Source organism: Calliopsis andreniformis, chromosome 3, assembly GCF_051401765.1.
Source record: "Calliopsis andreniformis isolate RMS-2024a chromosome 3, iyCalAndr_principal, whole genome shotgun sequence".
Lineage (NCBI taxonomy): Eukaryota > Metazoa > Arthropoda > Insecta > Hymenoptera > Andrenidae > Calliopsis > Calliopsis andreniformis.
This window is the reverse complement of record NC_135064.1, coordinates 1135942-1153554: the sequence shown is the minus strand read 5'-3', so window position 1 is coordinate 1153554 and position 17613 is coordinate 1135942. Positions and strand designations below refer to the sequence as shown.

The 17613-nt window shown below is 37.6% G+C and overlaps 1 protein-coding gene across 7 annotated transcripts in view; it reads left to right on the top strand.

The window, feature by feature from the left end:
* Positions 1–17613, top strand: part of LOC143177589 (spondin-1) — a 219721-nt gene that overhangs the window by 164906 nt on the left and 37202 nt on the right. For 6 of the 7 annotated variants that reach the window (XM_076375624.1, XM_076375621.1, XM_076375619.1 and 3 more), the window contains exons 12-13: positions 6912–7082; positions 15908–16030. In XM_076375624.1, the coding sequence (XP_076231739.1) occupies positions 6912–7082; positions 15908–16030 (294 nt within the window). The remainder of the gene's footprint in view (positions 1–6911; positions 7083–15907; positions 16031–17613) is intronic. The other variant, XM_076375623.1, reaches the window with a different exon arrangement.

The following is a 17613-nucleotide window of genomic DNA, read 5'->3' as shown; positions in this document are numbered from 1 at the left end:
TTGAAATATTGCGTCCCGGTATTTGCAGAAGCTTTTATAACTACGTGCTTTCCGTCTATCACACCAATGCAGTTGGGAAAGTTCCACAGGCCATTAAATTCTTTGATGATTTCCTTCCATCTTTCTTCACATGACAGTGACATTGTTTCTTACATGAGGCATTCCACTATTGCTCTGCATGTGTCGTTCACAATAGTGTGTACCGTGCTTTGGCCGAGGCGATAACTGAATGAAATTGTTTTATACGAATCGCCAGTTGCTAGAAATGTAAAACAAAATTAAAATATAATATTACGTGAAGCGTAAATATTAAATAATAAAGAATAACAGTTATTGAATAATGAATCCGAAACGGAACTCCAACAAAGTAATACAAGTACTTGGTATAAACAATCAAATTTTTTGTCCATTTAACTCACCTTAGAGTAACTGCCAATCGTTTCTGGGGGGTGATAGATAATCTCCATCGCGTATCTTTCTTTTTTATGCGGTGTTCTATCTTAGATAATAATATTTCAAATGTACATGTTGACATTCTAAAATATTCCGCACACTTTACTTCGTCGTCGATTAATTCTTTGTACAGTGTTACAAATTCACTTTCACTATTTCTTTTTATCCATGCATCATGGACCCACTTTCTTTTTACACTGCCCTCTTCCTTTTCTTCCTCTTGCTCCTCCATAATTGTCATCAATACAATTAATTCCTCGTCAGAAAATGAAGCCATAATTCTTTCTTCTCGTACACGACTCTTGAAAACCAACTGTACTCCTACTCGGTCAAGAGTACTCTGAGGTATAGTTACGTGATCCACGACGCGACGGCTAAATACTCGGAAAGCCCCGGAGAGGCCCTGCGACGCCCGGCCCGGCCCGGATCGCCCGGATATATGTGACTCGACCTTAACTCTCTCTGTTGTATGCCGTCACTCAGTGATCAACCAGGGAGCAGCCTTGTTGCTCCTTGACGAAGACGAAACTCAGAGAATCAGGGCAGCCCCCGATTCCAAGAGCGCAAATCTCGCTAAATTGTCACCTTTTGACGAACTAGGTGCTCTGTCGTACGTATAATACGTATTGATCGAACAGAGCAGCTTCCTAGTCGCAGGAGACAACGTTTCAGCTGTGAAGCGAGTGAGATTTCAAATGTCTGGTAACCAAACTACTTAAAATCTTGGAACTGGCTATGCTGATAGGAGCTTGACGATCGGTCGAACTGACTGTCGCAAGCTAGACTGCCGAAAGACGACTGGGGCGAAAGCCGCGTGTGTTTCCGCAAAGCGGGAAACGTGCTAATTTTTACCCCTTTGCGGCGCTCACCAATTATCTTTTATATCGTTCTAATGTGTTACGATTGACTCTCTCTCTCCTTCAGGCTTCGATGTCCCCACTCGACATCGGGCCTGGAGTTCAAAACGTTGCTCGACAATGCTCACCTTGTTTGAACTTCAATGTACACGATAAAAACGAGTCATACAACAATAGACCGTGTTTTTCTGCTAGGACAATGGAATATCCAACCGAAGGTGACCTTCGGTCGGTCACGTATACCAACAGATCACGAATCTCACGAACGAGCCACATGCTCGTTATATAACCGCTTTTTAAACATACCGCCCCCCTTGTACGGTCCGTGCAACAGAGAATCGGTAATGTTCTGCCGAATGCCCTTCGCGACGCGAAACTCGAAAGACATACTTTCTTCGCGAATGAGAGAGAGAGATGCTGCAAGTGAAGTTCAATTGAAGTGAACTCACTCGCAGCCTTGTCGTAAATTCAATCAAAGTATAAATTTAACTGAACTTACTTATGAGCAGGTGGAGCCGCGCTCTGCTGCTGTTGTTGCAGCAGCCGCATCGATGTTTCCACCGCGATGCCGACTGCTGCTCGCGTCAGCTCTTCCAAGGTCGGTCCGCGAGGCCGGGATGGTCGCTGGGCGCGTCTGGAAGTTTGCGGGGGCCTGGCCGCTTCCGCGTTCCTCGGAGTCACCGTTGCGGGGGCAGGAGGTCGCCTCTCCTCCCGTATGTTTGGAGCTCGTCCGCTCGCCTTTGCTTCCGCTACGGTGACGGCTCGTGGCTGCCGCTCCAGAGTCTTCGGTTGTTGAGGCTCGATTTCCGGCCTCCAGAGCAGCGACGTTAGTCGCTGTTCCTTGTCCCACCTGAGGACGTAACGTCCCCCAGGAACAGCGCAGCGATATCTTCTAGTCGTTCGGAGGATGTGTGCCGGCACGCAGAGTTCTTGGGAGTCCATTCTGAGCATCCATTCCTCCTTGGGCACCGGTTGCGTCGGCTTCTCTGGTGAGGCTGGGAGGTTGTCCGATTTTAGTGCTTGCTCCCCGAGCTGTAAGCACCTATCGAACGTCGCCGTAATCTCTTTGTGTGTAGCTGAGCTTTCGTCTGCCATGGTTCACTTTAGACTGATTACGCCATCGCGACGCTCCCAGCCGATTTCGGTGGCGCCCGCGATTTCACGGGAGCACTTTTTCCCTTGGAGAGATAGAGACGGAAATACTTCGTCTTCCCTCCCAGGCGACTTAAGGGTCAAGGAAGAGGGGGTCCCGATCGTTCGATTTTCTTCTAGAACAATCGGTCTCACCTTGGTGTCTCCCCTGTTTTTTCCGAAATTCTTTACAGGTGTTTATTTTGCCTGCTCGACCTCGGCGACGGTCGTCGTAGCAGGCTCATCCACGGGTAACCTACACATTCTTGTAATTGGGCGTGTGTATGTTGACTTCGCTGTACGTACTTTTACCACACGTACATTTTCGTCTTTCCCCGGGAACACCTTCTCAACTCTTTCCATCTCCCACTGATTGGGGAGGAGAAGAGGATTCTGCACTAGCTCCAGATCCTCTGATTGCAGTTGCAGTTGGGTAGCGCGCCACTTGTAGCGATTTTGGAGGTGCGTGAGATAATCGCGTGTCCAATGCCTCCACAGTTGCTCGTGGAATTTCTGAATCGCTCTCCAACTTGATAATCGCGAGAGTTTTTCATTTTCCACGAACTGCAGCGGAATCGCATTTAGTGGTCCGCCCGTCAGGAAATGACCAGGCGTAAGAGGCGCATAGTCGTCTGGGTCGTCACTCAGGGGAACGAAGGTGTTCGCGTTCACCTTCTCAGGATTTTAGAATACACGCGCACACACTCAAATACACTCCCTCTCGCACACACATATACATGTCGTTGACTTTCGACAATAATATCAAGGAGAGAGCGGACAAAGACAATGATTACAATTTTGGACTTGGAACGTCAAAGGCCAGAATATTCCAGATTAGGAAAATCCATTGTCGTGACACATTCTAGCCAATCTAATAGCCAAAATGAAAATTAACTGCAGAAAATTATTGTCACATTAATTATTCTTATCACGTATTTTCTCCGCGTCGAGCTACCGTGTGCTTGAGGCAGAGGCACGTGAAACTTCACCGTATCCGCCCTGCAAGTCAATCGACAAAAGGGAATTGCTCGGATGGGCGCCAAGCACTTTCCCCGTGCCAGTTATCGGAACGTTCGGAATATCCATGGTAACTTACAGCGGAGATACGGTGGGAAGATCGTCTTACTCGTCGGAGAGCACTGGTCGTAGGTCGAAAACGCTGGAAAGAGGTTATCCTTCACGCCAAGGCAAGAACGTCACGACGCGTATCTGCCACAGATGTTTATTATAATGAAATGCCGGACCGTGCAATACGGCGCTACAACGGAAGACAATTTCGGGTGTTCGATAACAGGTTACGGCACGTGTCCGCGACAATCGGCAGGTGTGGATTCGCCCGTTACAAAGAAATGCGTCGGTCGGAATGACGCCGGAAAGCGACGGAAACAAATAAATACGGTGGGAGACACCCCTGAAGGAATCCAATCCGCCACTCGGAGCCCGAAAAACGAATTCAAGGTAATCAGTGCAGTTTACCCTAATTATCACACAGATTTTACTATTCCTCTCGGCAGCCGCTCGCTTCTCGCATGTCGGTAACGACTGCCAGCGTCCGGTGTACGCGCATGCGACCCCTCCGATTTGCGGCACATCTCAGCCCCGCGCAAGAGCGACAGCCCCTCAGTGTACTCGCTATGGTCAAGTGCTCATGCGAATAGGGGAGCCCCCGGGGTAGACCGCTCCTCTCCAGTAACAATCCGTATTTTCTCGGCATCATGGAAGCTTGCTCAGGACTTCCTGTGACTCCTGCTGCCTGGGCAACAACCTCCGAACTCGCTACCACCCCCCGCCTTCCAAGAGGGACAACGCCGCGAGATCATCCCTGGGCTCGTACTCGGCAGATTTGTTGTGGCTCTCTTGGTCCTCCACGGAATTGGCAAGTCCCTCTACTCCGAGGGTGGAGGGCCATCCGGTGCTGATACGACGCCCGAATCCAGCAACTGCGCGGCCAGGGGACGGGGTCCCTCAGGTCCCTCCTACGATCCTGAAACGTTTTGCACACTCGACACGAAGTCACTCAAAATTAGTAGCGATTCTGATTCGTGATAGTTCCCTCCAGGAGACGTCTCTCAGTACGTGTTTAACAAGGAAGCCGTACGGTCCTTCTCATTACGAAATTCACTAAATCGAAAACGGCGCTATGCGGAACGTCACATTCTACACTACAAAAATTAAACATAACATATGTCACTTTGTATTAAAAAATATATTATACTTACATAAAGAGAATTCAAAAATCTGCAAGCGTTTAAATTTAGAGTCATTCCGAAGTCAATCCCACATCCGCGAGATCCGTTGTCTATGGACGCACATGACCTACCGAAAATTTAACTTCGACAGGTGGTCCTGATGTGCAAAGAATAAACACGGCAAGAATGACTGTTGTAGTTTTTGTGGTATTACGGTTAAATCTCAACCGGGTGAACACGGCACGATATCAGCTGTTCGAAAAGAATGCCTCGTCGTTTGGCAGTTAGCAAAGGAAACAATTAATAGCACCTCGTCAAAGTAGATCGGGCATCGAATCTCTTTGACAAAAATAGGAGTGCTGTTCTGTCGCTAGCATCCCTGTCTTTCGCGACCTAATCATTCGACTTGTTCGAATTACACCTTCTCTCGCGCGACAGTTGAATCTGCTCGCAATTGAGTGACAGCTTTTTGGCGAATTACTGCACTTTGGGAATCGGTGACCACACCTTGATTCCCTAAGACCGCTATTTGGCTTTGGAGCACCAGAGACCACTCCTTGGTTGACCACTTTAGTTGTGCACTCACCAAACAACGTCAACATGAGCTAGTTTTAGACTCCTCCGTTGTACGAGCTCTACCAACTCGTCTAGTAGCAACCCTCGTGTAACGAATAAATCCATACGTGTGAGGTGGACGTAGGGTCGTAGAGCATCTGTTAGATAGGCCGCCGCTATTAGCTACCGGAACTAGCTCCGCTAGAAACCAGGCTTCTCACCACTCGCAAACTACAGCTCTCGCAGTACTTCATTCGAGGCAATCTGTAGAAGTCTCTGCACGAGTCATTAAACACCTGTCCTTTCAAGGACAGACAAAAGAAATTGCTCTTGTAGGTTTCTTTTGGGTAAACCCACCTTTCTCCCTAATTCGGATCGACGTTAAATCACCTGCTTTAACAATTCTAACAACAAAGAAAATAAAACCTGTATTTTTTAAGTTTTGAGTAAAATTTCGTTCAGAAATTTGTCAGATTTCGTGTTAATACTTAAAGGTTAATATGTACTAATTGAATCCAATATAGAAAAAAATCTTAACCCAATTGACTTTATGTAAATTCACACAGGATATAAAATATCTCTGATAATAACGCCTTATCGATATTCATGTCAAATTTGAGACCTGTTATATTACTGTTTTTCATTTTAATTCCTTTTGTGGTGTTTTATTCTTTACATAGTGAGCACACTCCTATTTTCTCAATATTTACATTTTTTTTTTTTATTAAGGAAAATACGTTTGATACGTAAGCACAGCCAACTCTAGTATGTACTAGCCATGCTAAACAAAAAACACCAGCACTGCGAGGGTCCGATTTTGCACTTGATAGAAAGAGTACGCAGCACTATATATCTCTGTCTATCTAGTGTAAAATCGGAATCACGCAGTGTTGCTTTAGAGTCGGCTATGACGTAGGCAAGACGTCAGATCTATTTCTTTCTTCACTGTTATTTGTTGCCACTTTCTTCTTACACTTTCACTACAACACATCGTAGATTATATTATAATTTAGAGAGTTAAATTAAAATCTTGTTTATTCTAAAACTAATTGACGTTTATTCTAAAAAGACAACTGACGTTTATTCTAGAAAGACGTTCACGTTTTTAATTCGATCCGCTTGCTACTTGCTTTACGCTAGTTATATTTACTTATAATTATAAAAAATAAATTATAAACTACATAAATAACTAGTTTGTTATGTTTTAAAATTAGCTTAACAAATTTTATCTTAAATTGAATATATAATTGTATATAAATTGAATATAATATCAAGGCAATACCAAAGACAATACAAGATTCTTTCAACCAAGACCAAGACAATATTGTATGAATTTTCAAGATTTTTCAAGAACAAGGCTGTATACAAGTGTTGTCTTGTCTTAACTCCCGTGTAGCAGTAGCTGGTACTAGCTGCACACAAAATAGGCATTCCTCTATGCACTTTTAACGGAGTAAGAAGGAATAAATGTGCTGGGACATGTGAAAAAGACGAACCGAATGCTTTTTATTCCTATGTTAATTGTTGTAGCTCTGAAAAGAGCCGTTTTTAGAAAATCAGTGCCAATTGTTTATGTTCTTAGATATTCATTTCAATTTAAATAATAGAGCTTTTTGTCAAAAATTGAATCAAAATATACACACTTTGGCCTTTCTTTTTGATTACATTACAGCTAAGTTATAGCAGAGGAATACGGAAATTTAATGAAGAATTTCATTAATTTCAGAGATTTGCAGCGAACCAATGAAGAGGGGAGGATGCAACGGCAATATTTTACGCGCATATTTCGATAAACAAATAGGACGCTGCCATATATTCAGTTATTCCGGCTGCGATGGAAATCGGAACAATTTCCAAACCGAACAAGATTGTAAAAATGTTTGCGGTGACTTTCAAAGTAAGTCTCGTTTCACTTTACTTAAACGTCAACCATACTCTTAAATCAGAAATTTTCTATTTTTCATTACTACTAGCAAGAAATCGTGATGATAATAAATAATGTATCAGACCTATAAGAATTCGAAAACTTTAATTATGTAGTCTAGCATATGAATTTGTACAATCAATTGGTATAAAATTTTGGTGAATAGTAAGTATAAACTTTTTCATTCATACTAAAATCTTTGTCCAAATATAAGTGCAATTATAATCACTTATTGAAATAAGAACTCATGTCGCAATCGAAAATAATTACGAGCCAAAGGATAATAGTATATAACTAAAAATCTAGAAAATATGTAAGTATTCAGAAAATTGAGCAAATTATGTAAACAATTCTTTATTTCAACTATAGTTAAAAGGTTTTAAAACATATTAATCACAATTACTTAACTCGAGGTAGTTAAAATTAGATATAAAATGGAATGATCTTTATTTCTAAAATATATTTTTAAACCTCAACGAAGGACACCCAATTTTACGATACGAAAACCTTGATTAAAACTTATAGGTATTAAGTATTAATAAAATCAATATAATTTACAGTCAGAAAATTTTGCTTTTTTCGCCAATATTTCAAACGTAAACTACATACATTGAATCTTAAGATTACTTTAAAAAAGGTACATTATACTCCTTATTTTATTATTTCAATAAATAATTTTTAACACAAAAATTATGTAAACATAAATGTGATAATTATACTCTTTATAAAAATATTAGTAAAAAGGAAAAAACGGTACAAATAACATTTGCCTTTTTTACATAAAAAATATTGTGTTGTTGTTTCAAGCATTCTATCCAAGATTTTAGCTTTTACCGTATTACATTAATTAAATTAATTGTAAAAAAATTACTTTCATATTATCCTTTCAAGTAGTAAACGAAGCATGAAGAAACCAGACGTTCCACTGAAACAGATTTGAGATCTCAAATCTTAGTCAATTATCTATTATCATTTCAAAACTATTTCAAATAGGTTACTTTCTAATGAAAAAGTATTTCCATGTATAGAAAATGAAATAGCTACTTCAAATACTATTCCTGTAAGTTTGTATTGAAACAACTATTTGAAATACTATTAACTTCATCGATCACAATTGTCTCAAAGAAGTATTTTATTTACAATATCAGATATCGTTCGATAAAATAGAATTATTCATTACTGTAAGGGGTTTTTCGGAAGAGAGGGCAGAGGGGTAGAGAGTTTCAGAGTCCCGATGAAGACAACTACAGTAATGTTACGGACGAGAGCTGAGACCAGACCCGAGAGCGGCTCTCGTCCGTGAGTGGTAGTCGATTCTAGGCCACGACTAGACCCAAGCGCGGCTCTCGTCCATGACTGGTAGTCGATTCAACGAACGCGGCTTAGAATCGACTACCACTCACGGACGAGAGCCGCGCTCAGGTCTTTTTGCATAACGCAATGAGCATGATCTTTCTTTCTACAAACCAAGTTTTATGTATCTTTGTTAAAAATAATCGGAATCATGTCGTGTTTGACATCATTTTAATCGGGGGAGCACAAGGTGTTACTTGCGTGAAAATCCGTTTGCGAATAAGAAACTTCAATTTTTCCTATTTAAATCCCTAATGCTATCGTTGTTTTTTATGACGCCCTTGTTCTCGGGCGTCGAGCTCGAACGCGATGGTTCCAAGAATTGGTTTCTCGGCGGCACGTATCAAACGAGGTAGTGGGGATAAACCACAGCTCTCGTCCGTGTAGACGAAACGGCACTCGTCCGCAACATTACTGTAATACTTCAAAGGGTGATAGGAGAGCTCAAACGAAACGCACAATGTCCTATGACATAATATCCAATCTGCATCCATTTGGCAATAATAATATCTTAAGGGGATATTCTTAAAATTCCCATTCGTAGATGTCGCTTTTAAAATGATTTTTAATATAAAGTATTTTTTATTATTATAGATCTATAATTTTGAAACTTTGTACAGATGTTTGGTTATGTTTCAAAATCAACGACCGATTATCCGACACTCAGTTATCGGTAAATTCGATTAACAGGACATACTGTTCAGGTAATCGAATGTTATCAAACAAGTACCTAAGTTTACACTTTTTAGGGTACATAGTATTCACTAAATGAAGCGGGAAAGTGTTAATAAACATGAATCGAGAAACTAATATTTGCAAAGTTATATATAAACAATTTTTTTGTTTCCATTCAAGACCTGCTCCAGACGACCGTTTTCGCAGCCGTGCGTTATACCAACAAGGAGAATTCTCAATTTTTAATTGTGAACAACAAGGAAAGACATACGAACGCAGCAACTAGGTGACAAGGTGTAGCAGTAAATTCACGCAAAGCGGCGAAACAAAATCTGCGTTCTTTTGAAAATACGTAAACTTGCCGCCAAATTGTTGCGTTTGTACGTATTTCTTTATTTTTCATAATTGAAAATTGGTAATTGCTAAACGGACTATAATAAATCGCTGCGGCGACAAGAAAACGCTCGTTTACAGCGGGCCTAAGTGAGTGACTTGTTCGCTTTGTGCAAATAGAGCAAGTTACTTGAATTTGAACCATTTGTATTCAAGTAATTTGGCATCAATCTTGTGTTCACACAAGTCAAGTTACTTGAATTCAAAAGCAACTTGCACTCACGCTCTTAAACAAAAGTAATAAAAATGGTATCGAAAAAGATTACGTGTGCTGGTTATTTTACATATTTTTCAAATAAAGCAACCACTTTTGACAGTTTCCTTGACGTTCACATGTTTGTCAATTTGTTCAAAATTTGTTCAAAACTGTATACAATACACATCAATTATTGTGTATTTCAAAGTAAGAAAGAGTTAAAACGACCTCGACTTCACTTGAAACTTAAAAGGATATTTCATGTCAAGTAAAATAACACGTTCCCACCGGTCAAATTGCCCCCAGTCCCTTGTATTCAAGCCATTTAAATTCAACTAACTTGAATGATCTAAACGAAGTATTTGTTTATTCATTCTACTTACGCATCATAAATCATAACACAGGATTATTGTATTATGAGATGTGACGCTAGAGAAATGTTAAATCTCTTTCACACTGGGCGATACGTGCATTGCGATACACGTATATGATATTACAGCCACCGTAAATGCAACAATTTGTTTATATGTCTTTGTTAGCAACATCGATGCAAAAACAGTATCACGATGTTGTATTTTACGAAAATCTCCATCTGGTCGGTATTTATTATACACATATCGCAATATGAATCGCATATCGCTGTGTGAAAGAGCTCTTACAAGGGAACTCTATGAATGTGTACTGAGTTCTCTGTTCAAATTTTTTTTTCTTTTTTAAATGTAAGAGAGGACGAACAAAACATTTTCACGAGGTAGAAAAGGATGCCTCTACCTCGTTTTCAAGAAATTAATTATTGAAAATGTAAAAATTACTTACATATCTGCGATATATTTGCCAAACTAATGGTTTTTCCGAAAAATAGTTTAATATTCTTTTATAAGGAATAAAGAAATGCAACAAATAATGCATTAAAAAATATATGGTTACGCTGTACACCCGTACTAATTAGACGTCTTAATCCAGTCCCATACATATCGTGAATATTCGCAAGTGATGGCACTTGCGAGTAGTGCGAGACTAAACACTCCCAATCAGAGATTTTCGTTACTCGTACTCGTTCTTGCCGATCTGCCATTCGTTGTGGGAAAATTGTCATATGGCAAAGAAAAATTTTAGAAATTTCATTATCTAGTGAGCAAATTTCTGAACTTCTTGATTTACTGAAAAAAGAAGTGGTTTTGTGGAACGTGAAACACCCGTTAGGATGCACGAGTTCGAAGCTATTTGAGTCCAAGTATGAGCGAGTAGTGTGGAAGATTCGATTCATCATCAATTATACTCGGACATAATCGTATTCGGGAATATTCGCGGTGTGTGTGGTACCGGCTTTGCACAGTAGCTCGTGAAGCGAGTAATTCGCTTACTTAAGGGCCTAGGATCAGAAATGTCAGAGCGGCGACATTACCAACAAAATTAGGCAAAAACAGAGGTTTACACCATTACACTTTTCGTCCTTACATTAGAAGATTTTGAGATGGGAAAGGGCTCATTCAATAGAAGAAGATTCAATCTAGTGCGCACTGGTCATGATTTAATCAGATTTTGCTGATGTTCAGTAATATGAGTGTTCAAAGTAAAGCAAAAATCGACAAATTCACAGTCATGAAATCAAAGTGTTTTTAGATAATTTAGAGATTGTTCTGAGCAAAATCATGACCAGAGTTTAGGATTAAAAGTAGAATGGAGTTACGGCAGTGCTTTTTTACAAGTTAGGGATAAAACAGAGTAAAAAAGTGACTAGTTTGGCTTGTGCATGTCAGGCGGTGCCTAATAGAATTGTACGAGCTGCGAATATGGTTTATGCCCCACAAAAAGTCCCATGAAAAGTCATTCTGAGAGACACTGCTGTGGCACCAACAGTAGGTGAGCTCGGCGTTTCGGACGTTCGGACCACTTCGGACAGCTTCGAAAAGAAGTTTGATACGCTTAGGTCCAAGTCACCGACAAGCGGCATAGGCCACACGCAGTCTTTTTGATATTACTGATATTTTCACTTTCCGACTCGGAAGGAGATTCTTCGGTGAGATCTACAAAAATTTTTATAAAATTTCGAGGGACGCGTGTGATGATCAAACGATAATATCCTGTGAAATAGCTCGTGCCAATGCGTCCTTTTTTATGAAGGATTAAATTAAAACAAGTTTATGTACAAGACGATACAACCGAAAAGAGGCGATTCTATATATAATAATAAACTGAAAATAAAGAATGTAATTTTTTTATAAGGTACTTAGTTTCTGAGCAAATTGAATTTAAAGATTTATCTGGTATGCATACGAAAAAATAAGCAGTGTCAACACCATGATAAATACTGATAATATAACTATTCATAATCGTATTACTTTACATTTACCATTTACATTATAAAATGAATTGTTGAAAGTGCCATCATTGTTGATACATACAAATCCTTCTTCGAATCAGAGAATCACGTATTGATATTACGGTGCTCTGATATTCCAACTTCTATAAAGCCTGTATTATTTCTTCTAACTGTAGGAGATTTAGACGTGCATGCATACTAAGTGAATCTTTAAATTCAATTTTTCCGAAAAATAAGCGTCTTATGAAAAAATTATATTCCTTATTTTCGGTTTACATATTTCTACAGGTAATACAATCATCTCCTTCCCAGTTGTATGTATCACGCGTCCTCTCATACACTCTATCAGAGTTGGACATTATTCGAATTAACATTTCGAATAAATTTTTATTCGTAGGATCTTCGAATAGGAATTACGGCTAAAACGAAATCCTTCGAAAATAATCGATAATTTTTTATTGGAATAAAAACTTATTCAAATACAAAATTTTCAAATAATTTCTGCACATATAATAATAAGTATGTGCCAATACTACTTACTTCGGAAATTTATTCGTCGCAGAAAGTTTATTCGCGAATTATGAAAAACAATTTTATTCGATAAAAAAGAATATTCATTAGTTACGAATAAATATCAATAAATTTTATGAATTATTTCGTCATTTTTTATCCCTTATTCTACATAAAATATGCTTTGTTATAGTAAGAAGTTCATGATATTCTCAAGGAAGATTGAATGTCTGCGGATGATAATTATTTTCTAATAGTGACAGATCTTATGTCCGATACACAGTATAGAAAGAATTTTTTTTATAATTTAAATTGCGTGTAATAATTTCACAAATACTATAATTTTTGTATGTAAATTTTTATTTATAAACCCATATGTAACTGAGATATTTGAATTTTTACGAGCAACTTCAAAAAATAGAACTGTACTGATTGTTATGAAGATGTTACTTGTACTACTTGTTACACAGCTAAATTGTTTATTGTTAATTTCTATTACATATTATGTAAATGTATGTATTCTAAATCAATATAAAGTAATACAACCATCTTACAAGACGTACAATGTGAACAGGACTGACGGAACCTTACGTAAAAAACACTTGTATCTGCAGAGCGCGCGCGTGTCGCAAGTCGAGCCAGTCTCGTAGCGCATATTTCCGGAGCCCCGCTCGAACAATTTCAAACACCTATATGCAATTCTAATTCTCCACAAACCTACATACCCGTACACGGGTACAATATGCATGTACATATACAAGCAATATGTATTCATCATACAGAAAACCTCAAATATATTTATTATATACGTATTTATAAATAAAGATTCGTATAAAAAGATTACAATATTTATGAAATAACTTCGCGTGCAATAATTTAAATATTTAAAAAAAAGACAAAAAATTAATTTTCAAAGCTATGTATCGAACTCGGATAGGGCCAGAATCTGCCACTTAGAAAGAAACTATCATCCACGGTTATCCAACTGCATCCCTTGAGGAATCTATTATCTTCTAACGATATACCTATAGACTTTGTTTTAATTATTCATAAAAAATGCATATTGACACAAGATATTCTATAGAGTGCCATCGTTTGATCTTCACACTCGTCACTCAAAATGTCATAAAAAGCTCTGGCAGTTTCACCGAGAGGTCCCTTTTCAACATAAATCGGAATGTCAAAATATAAGGGTAGTTGTAAAGGTCGCGTGACTTGTATAGTTGAATACAGCGTTTAAAGAGTAAAAGAATAAAGCTAACATTTGCTTTCTCTCTTGACTCTCCGAAATTATCCGAAGTGGTCCGAGGTGCCGAGCTCACGTTCATGCGGCTAGTGCAGTAGTATGCGTAGTTGAGGGAGAATCAGTGTGTGGCTCTATCTCGTATTCATTAGGCAGCCACGTGTCTGTAAGTAATATTATTTCTGTAACGAACACTATAACAGCAGACATTGACTAAGCAATCTCGAAAAGTCACGTGACCAGCTTAGGCCTTTAAGTAGAAACAAAATATTGTTTGTTGCTGTACTTTGGCAAGTACCCTCCGTCTCAAAAGTTATGAAACCTTTCTTTCACCCTTACAGTATTTATATTTTGACTATGCTTTCTCTCTTTTTCTATATTATTAACATAAACGTGAATTCTTTAAAGTAGGGGAAGTTCCCCAAGCACCAGACAGCATCTAATACCAGACCTTAGCTTCCTATATCTTTAAAAAATGGAATGCGACAAAACAGGCGAAGTGCAAAACTAAAGAAGAGATTCAGCTCTAACACTTTTACAATTTGGTCGTTTTGTCGCGTTTTAATTTTTAAAATTATAGTCAATGTCTGATATTAAGTGCCGCTCATCGCTAGGGGAACTTTACCTGCATGAATTCTTAAGTTATTAGCATCTACATACTACATTCTGTTAGTATGCGCTACCTATATCTTTACAAATCCAGACAAAAAGTACTTCTGACAAAATAAAAATATTAAAAAGAATCACTCAGTTAGTAGTTGCGAAAGATTATTAAGAAGAGAGGCTAAAGAAAGTTTCTAACAATAAGTTTTTATTTAATGGCTTGTGCTCCTATTTAATTCCGTTTTAGTTCTGTTAATATAAATGCATTACACAGTAGGTAGGTACTTTAAACTAAACGATTCCGTTTTAGTTCTGTTGATATAAATGCATTGCACAGTAGGTAGGTACTTTAAACTAAACGATCTTTCATACGATAACTGTGTTATTCAATTACCTGAAAACGCTATCATCCGAATAGCGTATGAACACAAACGAATTCGCAGAGAAAGTCGAGGTTCTACTGTCTTATCTTTATTATTAGTTCTGAAATTTCATGTTTCTTACAGTATGGTATTTTAAATGGCTACCACGATTTGTGACATGTATTTACTTGAAATAAAAAATTTGAAAATGATGTTGATGTGTAGATCAGTCGCTATCATGTGAATTAAAATGGCGGAAAAAAATGTGTTTTGACAAAGTGACAGTCGTATAAAGGAAAAAGTTATTAAAATAGTTGAAGTTGTTTCACCTCTGCAGGGGATGCTGAACTAACAGTCAGAGGGTTCTGTTGCTTGTTGTATACTTATTCAAATTATAGATACACAATAGTCAAACAACCTCCAATAAGACATAATAATTATCGAATCTATTTCGAATGAAATTGTGAATTTTTTGTGCGTTCGTTCATGTATTAACGAACCTACGTAGGTAGGTATTCCTAAAATTATTATCCATTGCCCATGTGTTAAAACAGATTATTTTGCAGGGATATTGAAATTGATATTGTTAAATTAAAAACGACAAAAAACATAACTCGTGACAAATTATTTTAGCACGTTGTGATAGTTTATAAAAAGTATGATTTAATAATGTTATAATTTTTGTATTATTTTAAATTTTGAAATTGAACTTTAATCAACTTTGTTATACGTTGTTACTCTGCTAAACGTAAAAATTACCTACTCAAGAATCAGAAATTCATTATTTTAGTTTATTGAAATTTTGTTAAACATTAAAAGTTTCCGGAAAACGAAGGTTATTAAATCAATACATAGAAAAAAGTGAATTCTTCTTTACAATATGATTACTAAAACAGAATTATATCTTTTAATGTTTGATCAAGTTCAATAAATTAGTTTTGATAAAATATTTATATAGCATAATCCAATAAATCCTAATTCTTGAATGACATTAACGATCAAAAAAATGCAATAAACTTCGCTTTGTTCGGAACTCTTCATCAGCAAAAATTGCAAAGCATCTTTTCAAATGCAAAGCACTCTTTTTTAACGAAATCTTCTCTCTTGCTCTGTGCATGCTTGCTCGTAACATAAATAAAGGAGAGTTAAGGGCAAACTTATCAACAATGATGAAAAACTATAAGGTGTCTCTCAGCAGTGTTCTCAGCTATCATATACCTGCGCAGGAGCAACGGCGTATGAAGACAAAACGCGCTCACCATGGTGATGCTAACTATTTTAGTAAATTTTCATCTTGTCGCACGAATTTCAGTTACCTTTGATTAAAATTTTAAAACCTGAACGGAAAGATAATTAAAAATATTATTTTCTATTTTCTCATTTATAGACGTAATATTTTTCTTATGAATGACATTCTATCATTTGAAAATTTCTGTATACGTTCATTATCCTTTCTTGTTACATTATTTGGAACTGTAAATTATGATAGATGAATTTGAGTTGTTTATGGCCTCTTTTTAGTAAGTGACGGACTGTTGATCACAAAAAGAAACTGTTACAAATTATACCGATTTACCATTGCCATCAGATTTCTTTAATTCTTTCGACATGCTGAATAAAATTCAAACTCTTTTCTACAATGTTTCTAAGCAATTTGATCAAAAGTAATCTGGCATCTGAATATTTTAAAAAAATTCCAAGAATCTTTAAAAATTTAAACAAGCTTAATCATTTCTGTGAATTTCAATTTATGAACTACTTCTACCTTTTATGTATACCTAGAAAACATTTTGCAACCACTAAGAGTAGATTTCCAAATTCTGAAAACTTTGAATAGTGGAAATGCATTACAGAATAGCTAATAAATTTTATAGTATTGTAATTTAACAAAAAATGATTGAAGAGTGTTCGATCACGGGAAAAGAAGAATTTGATAGGTGATTCTAGGAATTCAAATAAGGTGAAAATAAAGGGTAATGAAATTAGTTAAAAACTTAATGAACAGCTTGACACAATTAAGGTGCGTCTATACTAAAGTTCGCGAACTGTTCGCGATCAGTATGGAAATTAAATTTCCTAGAGATGATCTGTTCGCGTATTTGTTTACATATTGTTCTTGATATTCAGGAAAAATCAAGTAAACTTGGGTCTACACCAGTGAACACTGTTCCCAGACAGTATTTGCAAACAGTTCGCAAACGATATTCGCAAACTTTCTATCATCCTTAGGCCCCGTTCAGACTGTCGAACCGAGCCCGCGATCAGGATTAAGGACACCCTGAGAAGGCAAATAAATGAACAAGGATCTGTTTATTGCACGCCTTGTCTGTCTATCTGTCCTCGCAAAATGTTCTCAATCCTGTTCGCGAGTTGGGCACGGTAGTCTAGACGAGGTTTTACTTGTTTTTTTTCGTGAGCACCAAAAATAGCATACGAATAGATGCGCAAGCAGACCATTTTTAGGAAATTTAATTTGCATACTATTCGGGAATAGTTCGTGGACTGTTCGCTAATGTAGATTCAGCTTTGTGGACCTTGGACTCAGCTGTTCAAGCAAGTCGTAGAATTTCACCGTAATATTGCAAGGATACTGTCCCCTTATAACAGAAAGGAACTTCGACAACCCAAAAATTTTGATTTTTTTCAATTTTGTAGATTTGTTGGGAACATTTAGAAAAATATTGAGCAATTTTTATTATCGGCCACAATTTGGTTCTTTTTTATGCATAGAGAATAGTATAACAAAATTCTTCTGGTACAATTAATTGCAATATTTCTACCAATAACGTGAATAATTTAAACAAATTGTTAATATACAAAAATAAGTCAAGGTATTTTTTCTTGAT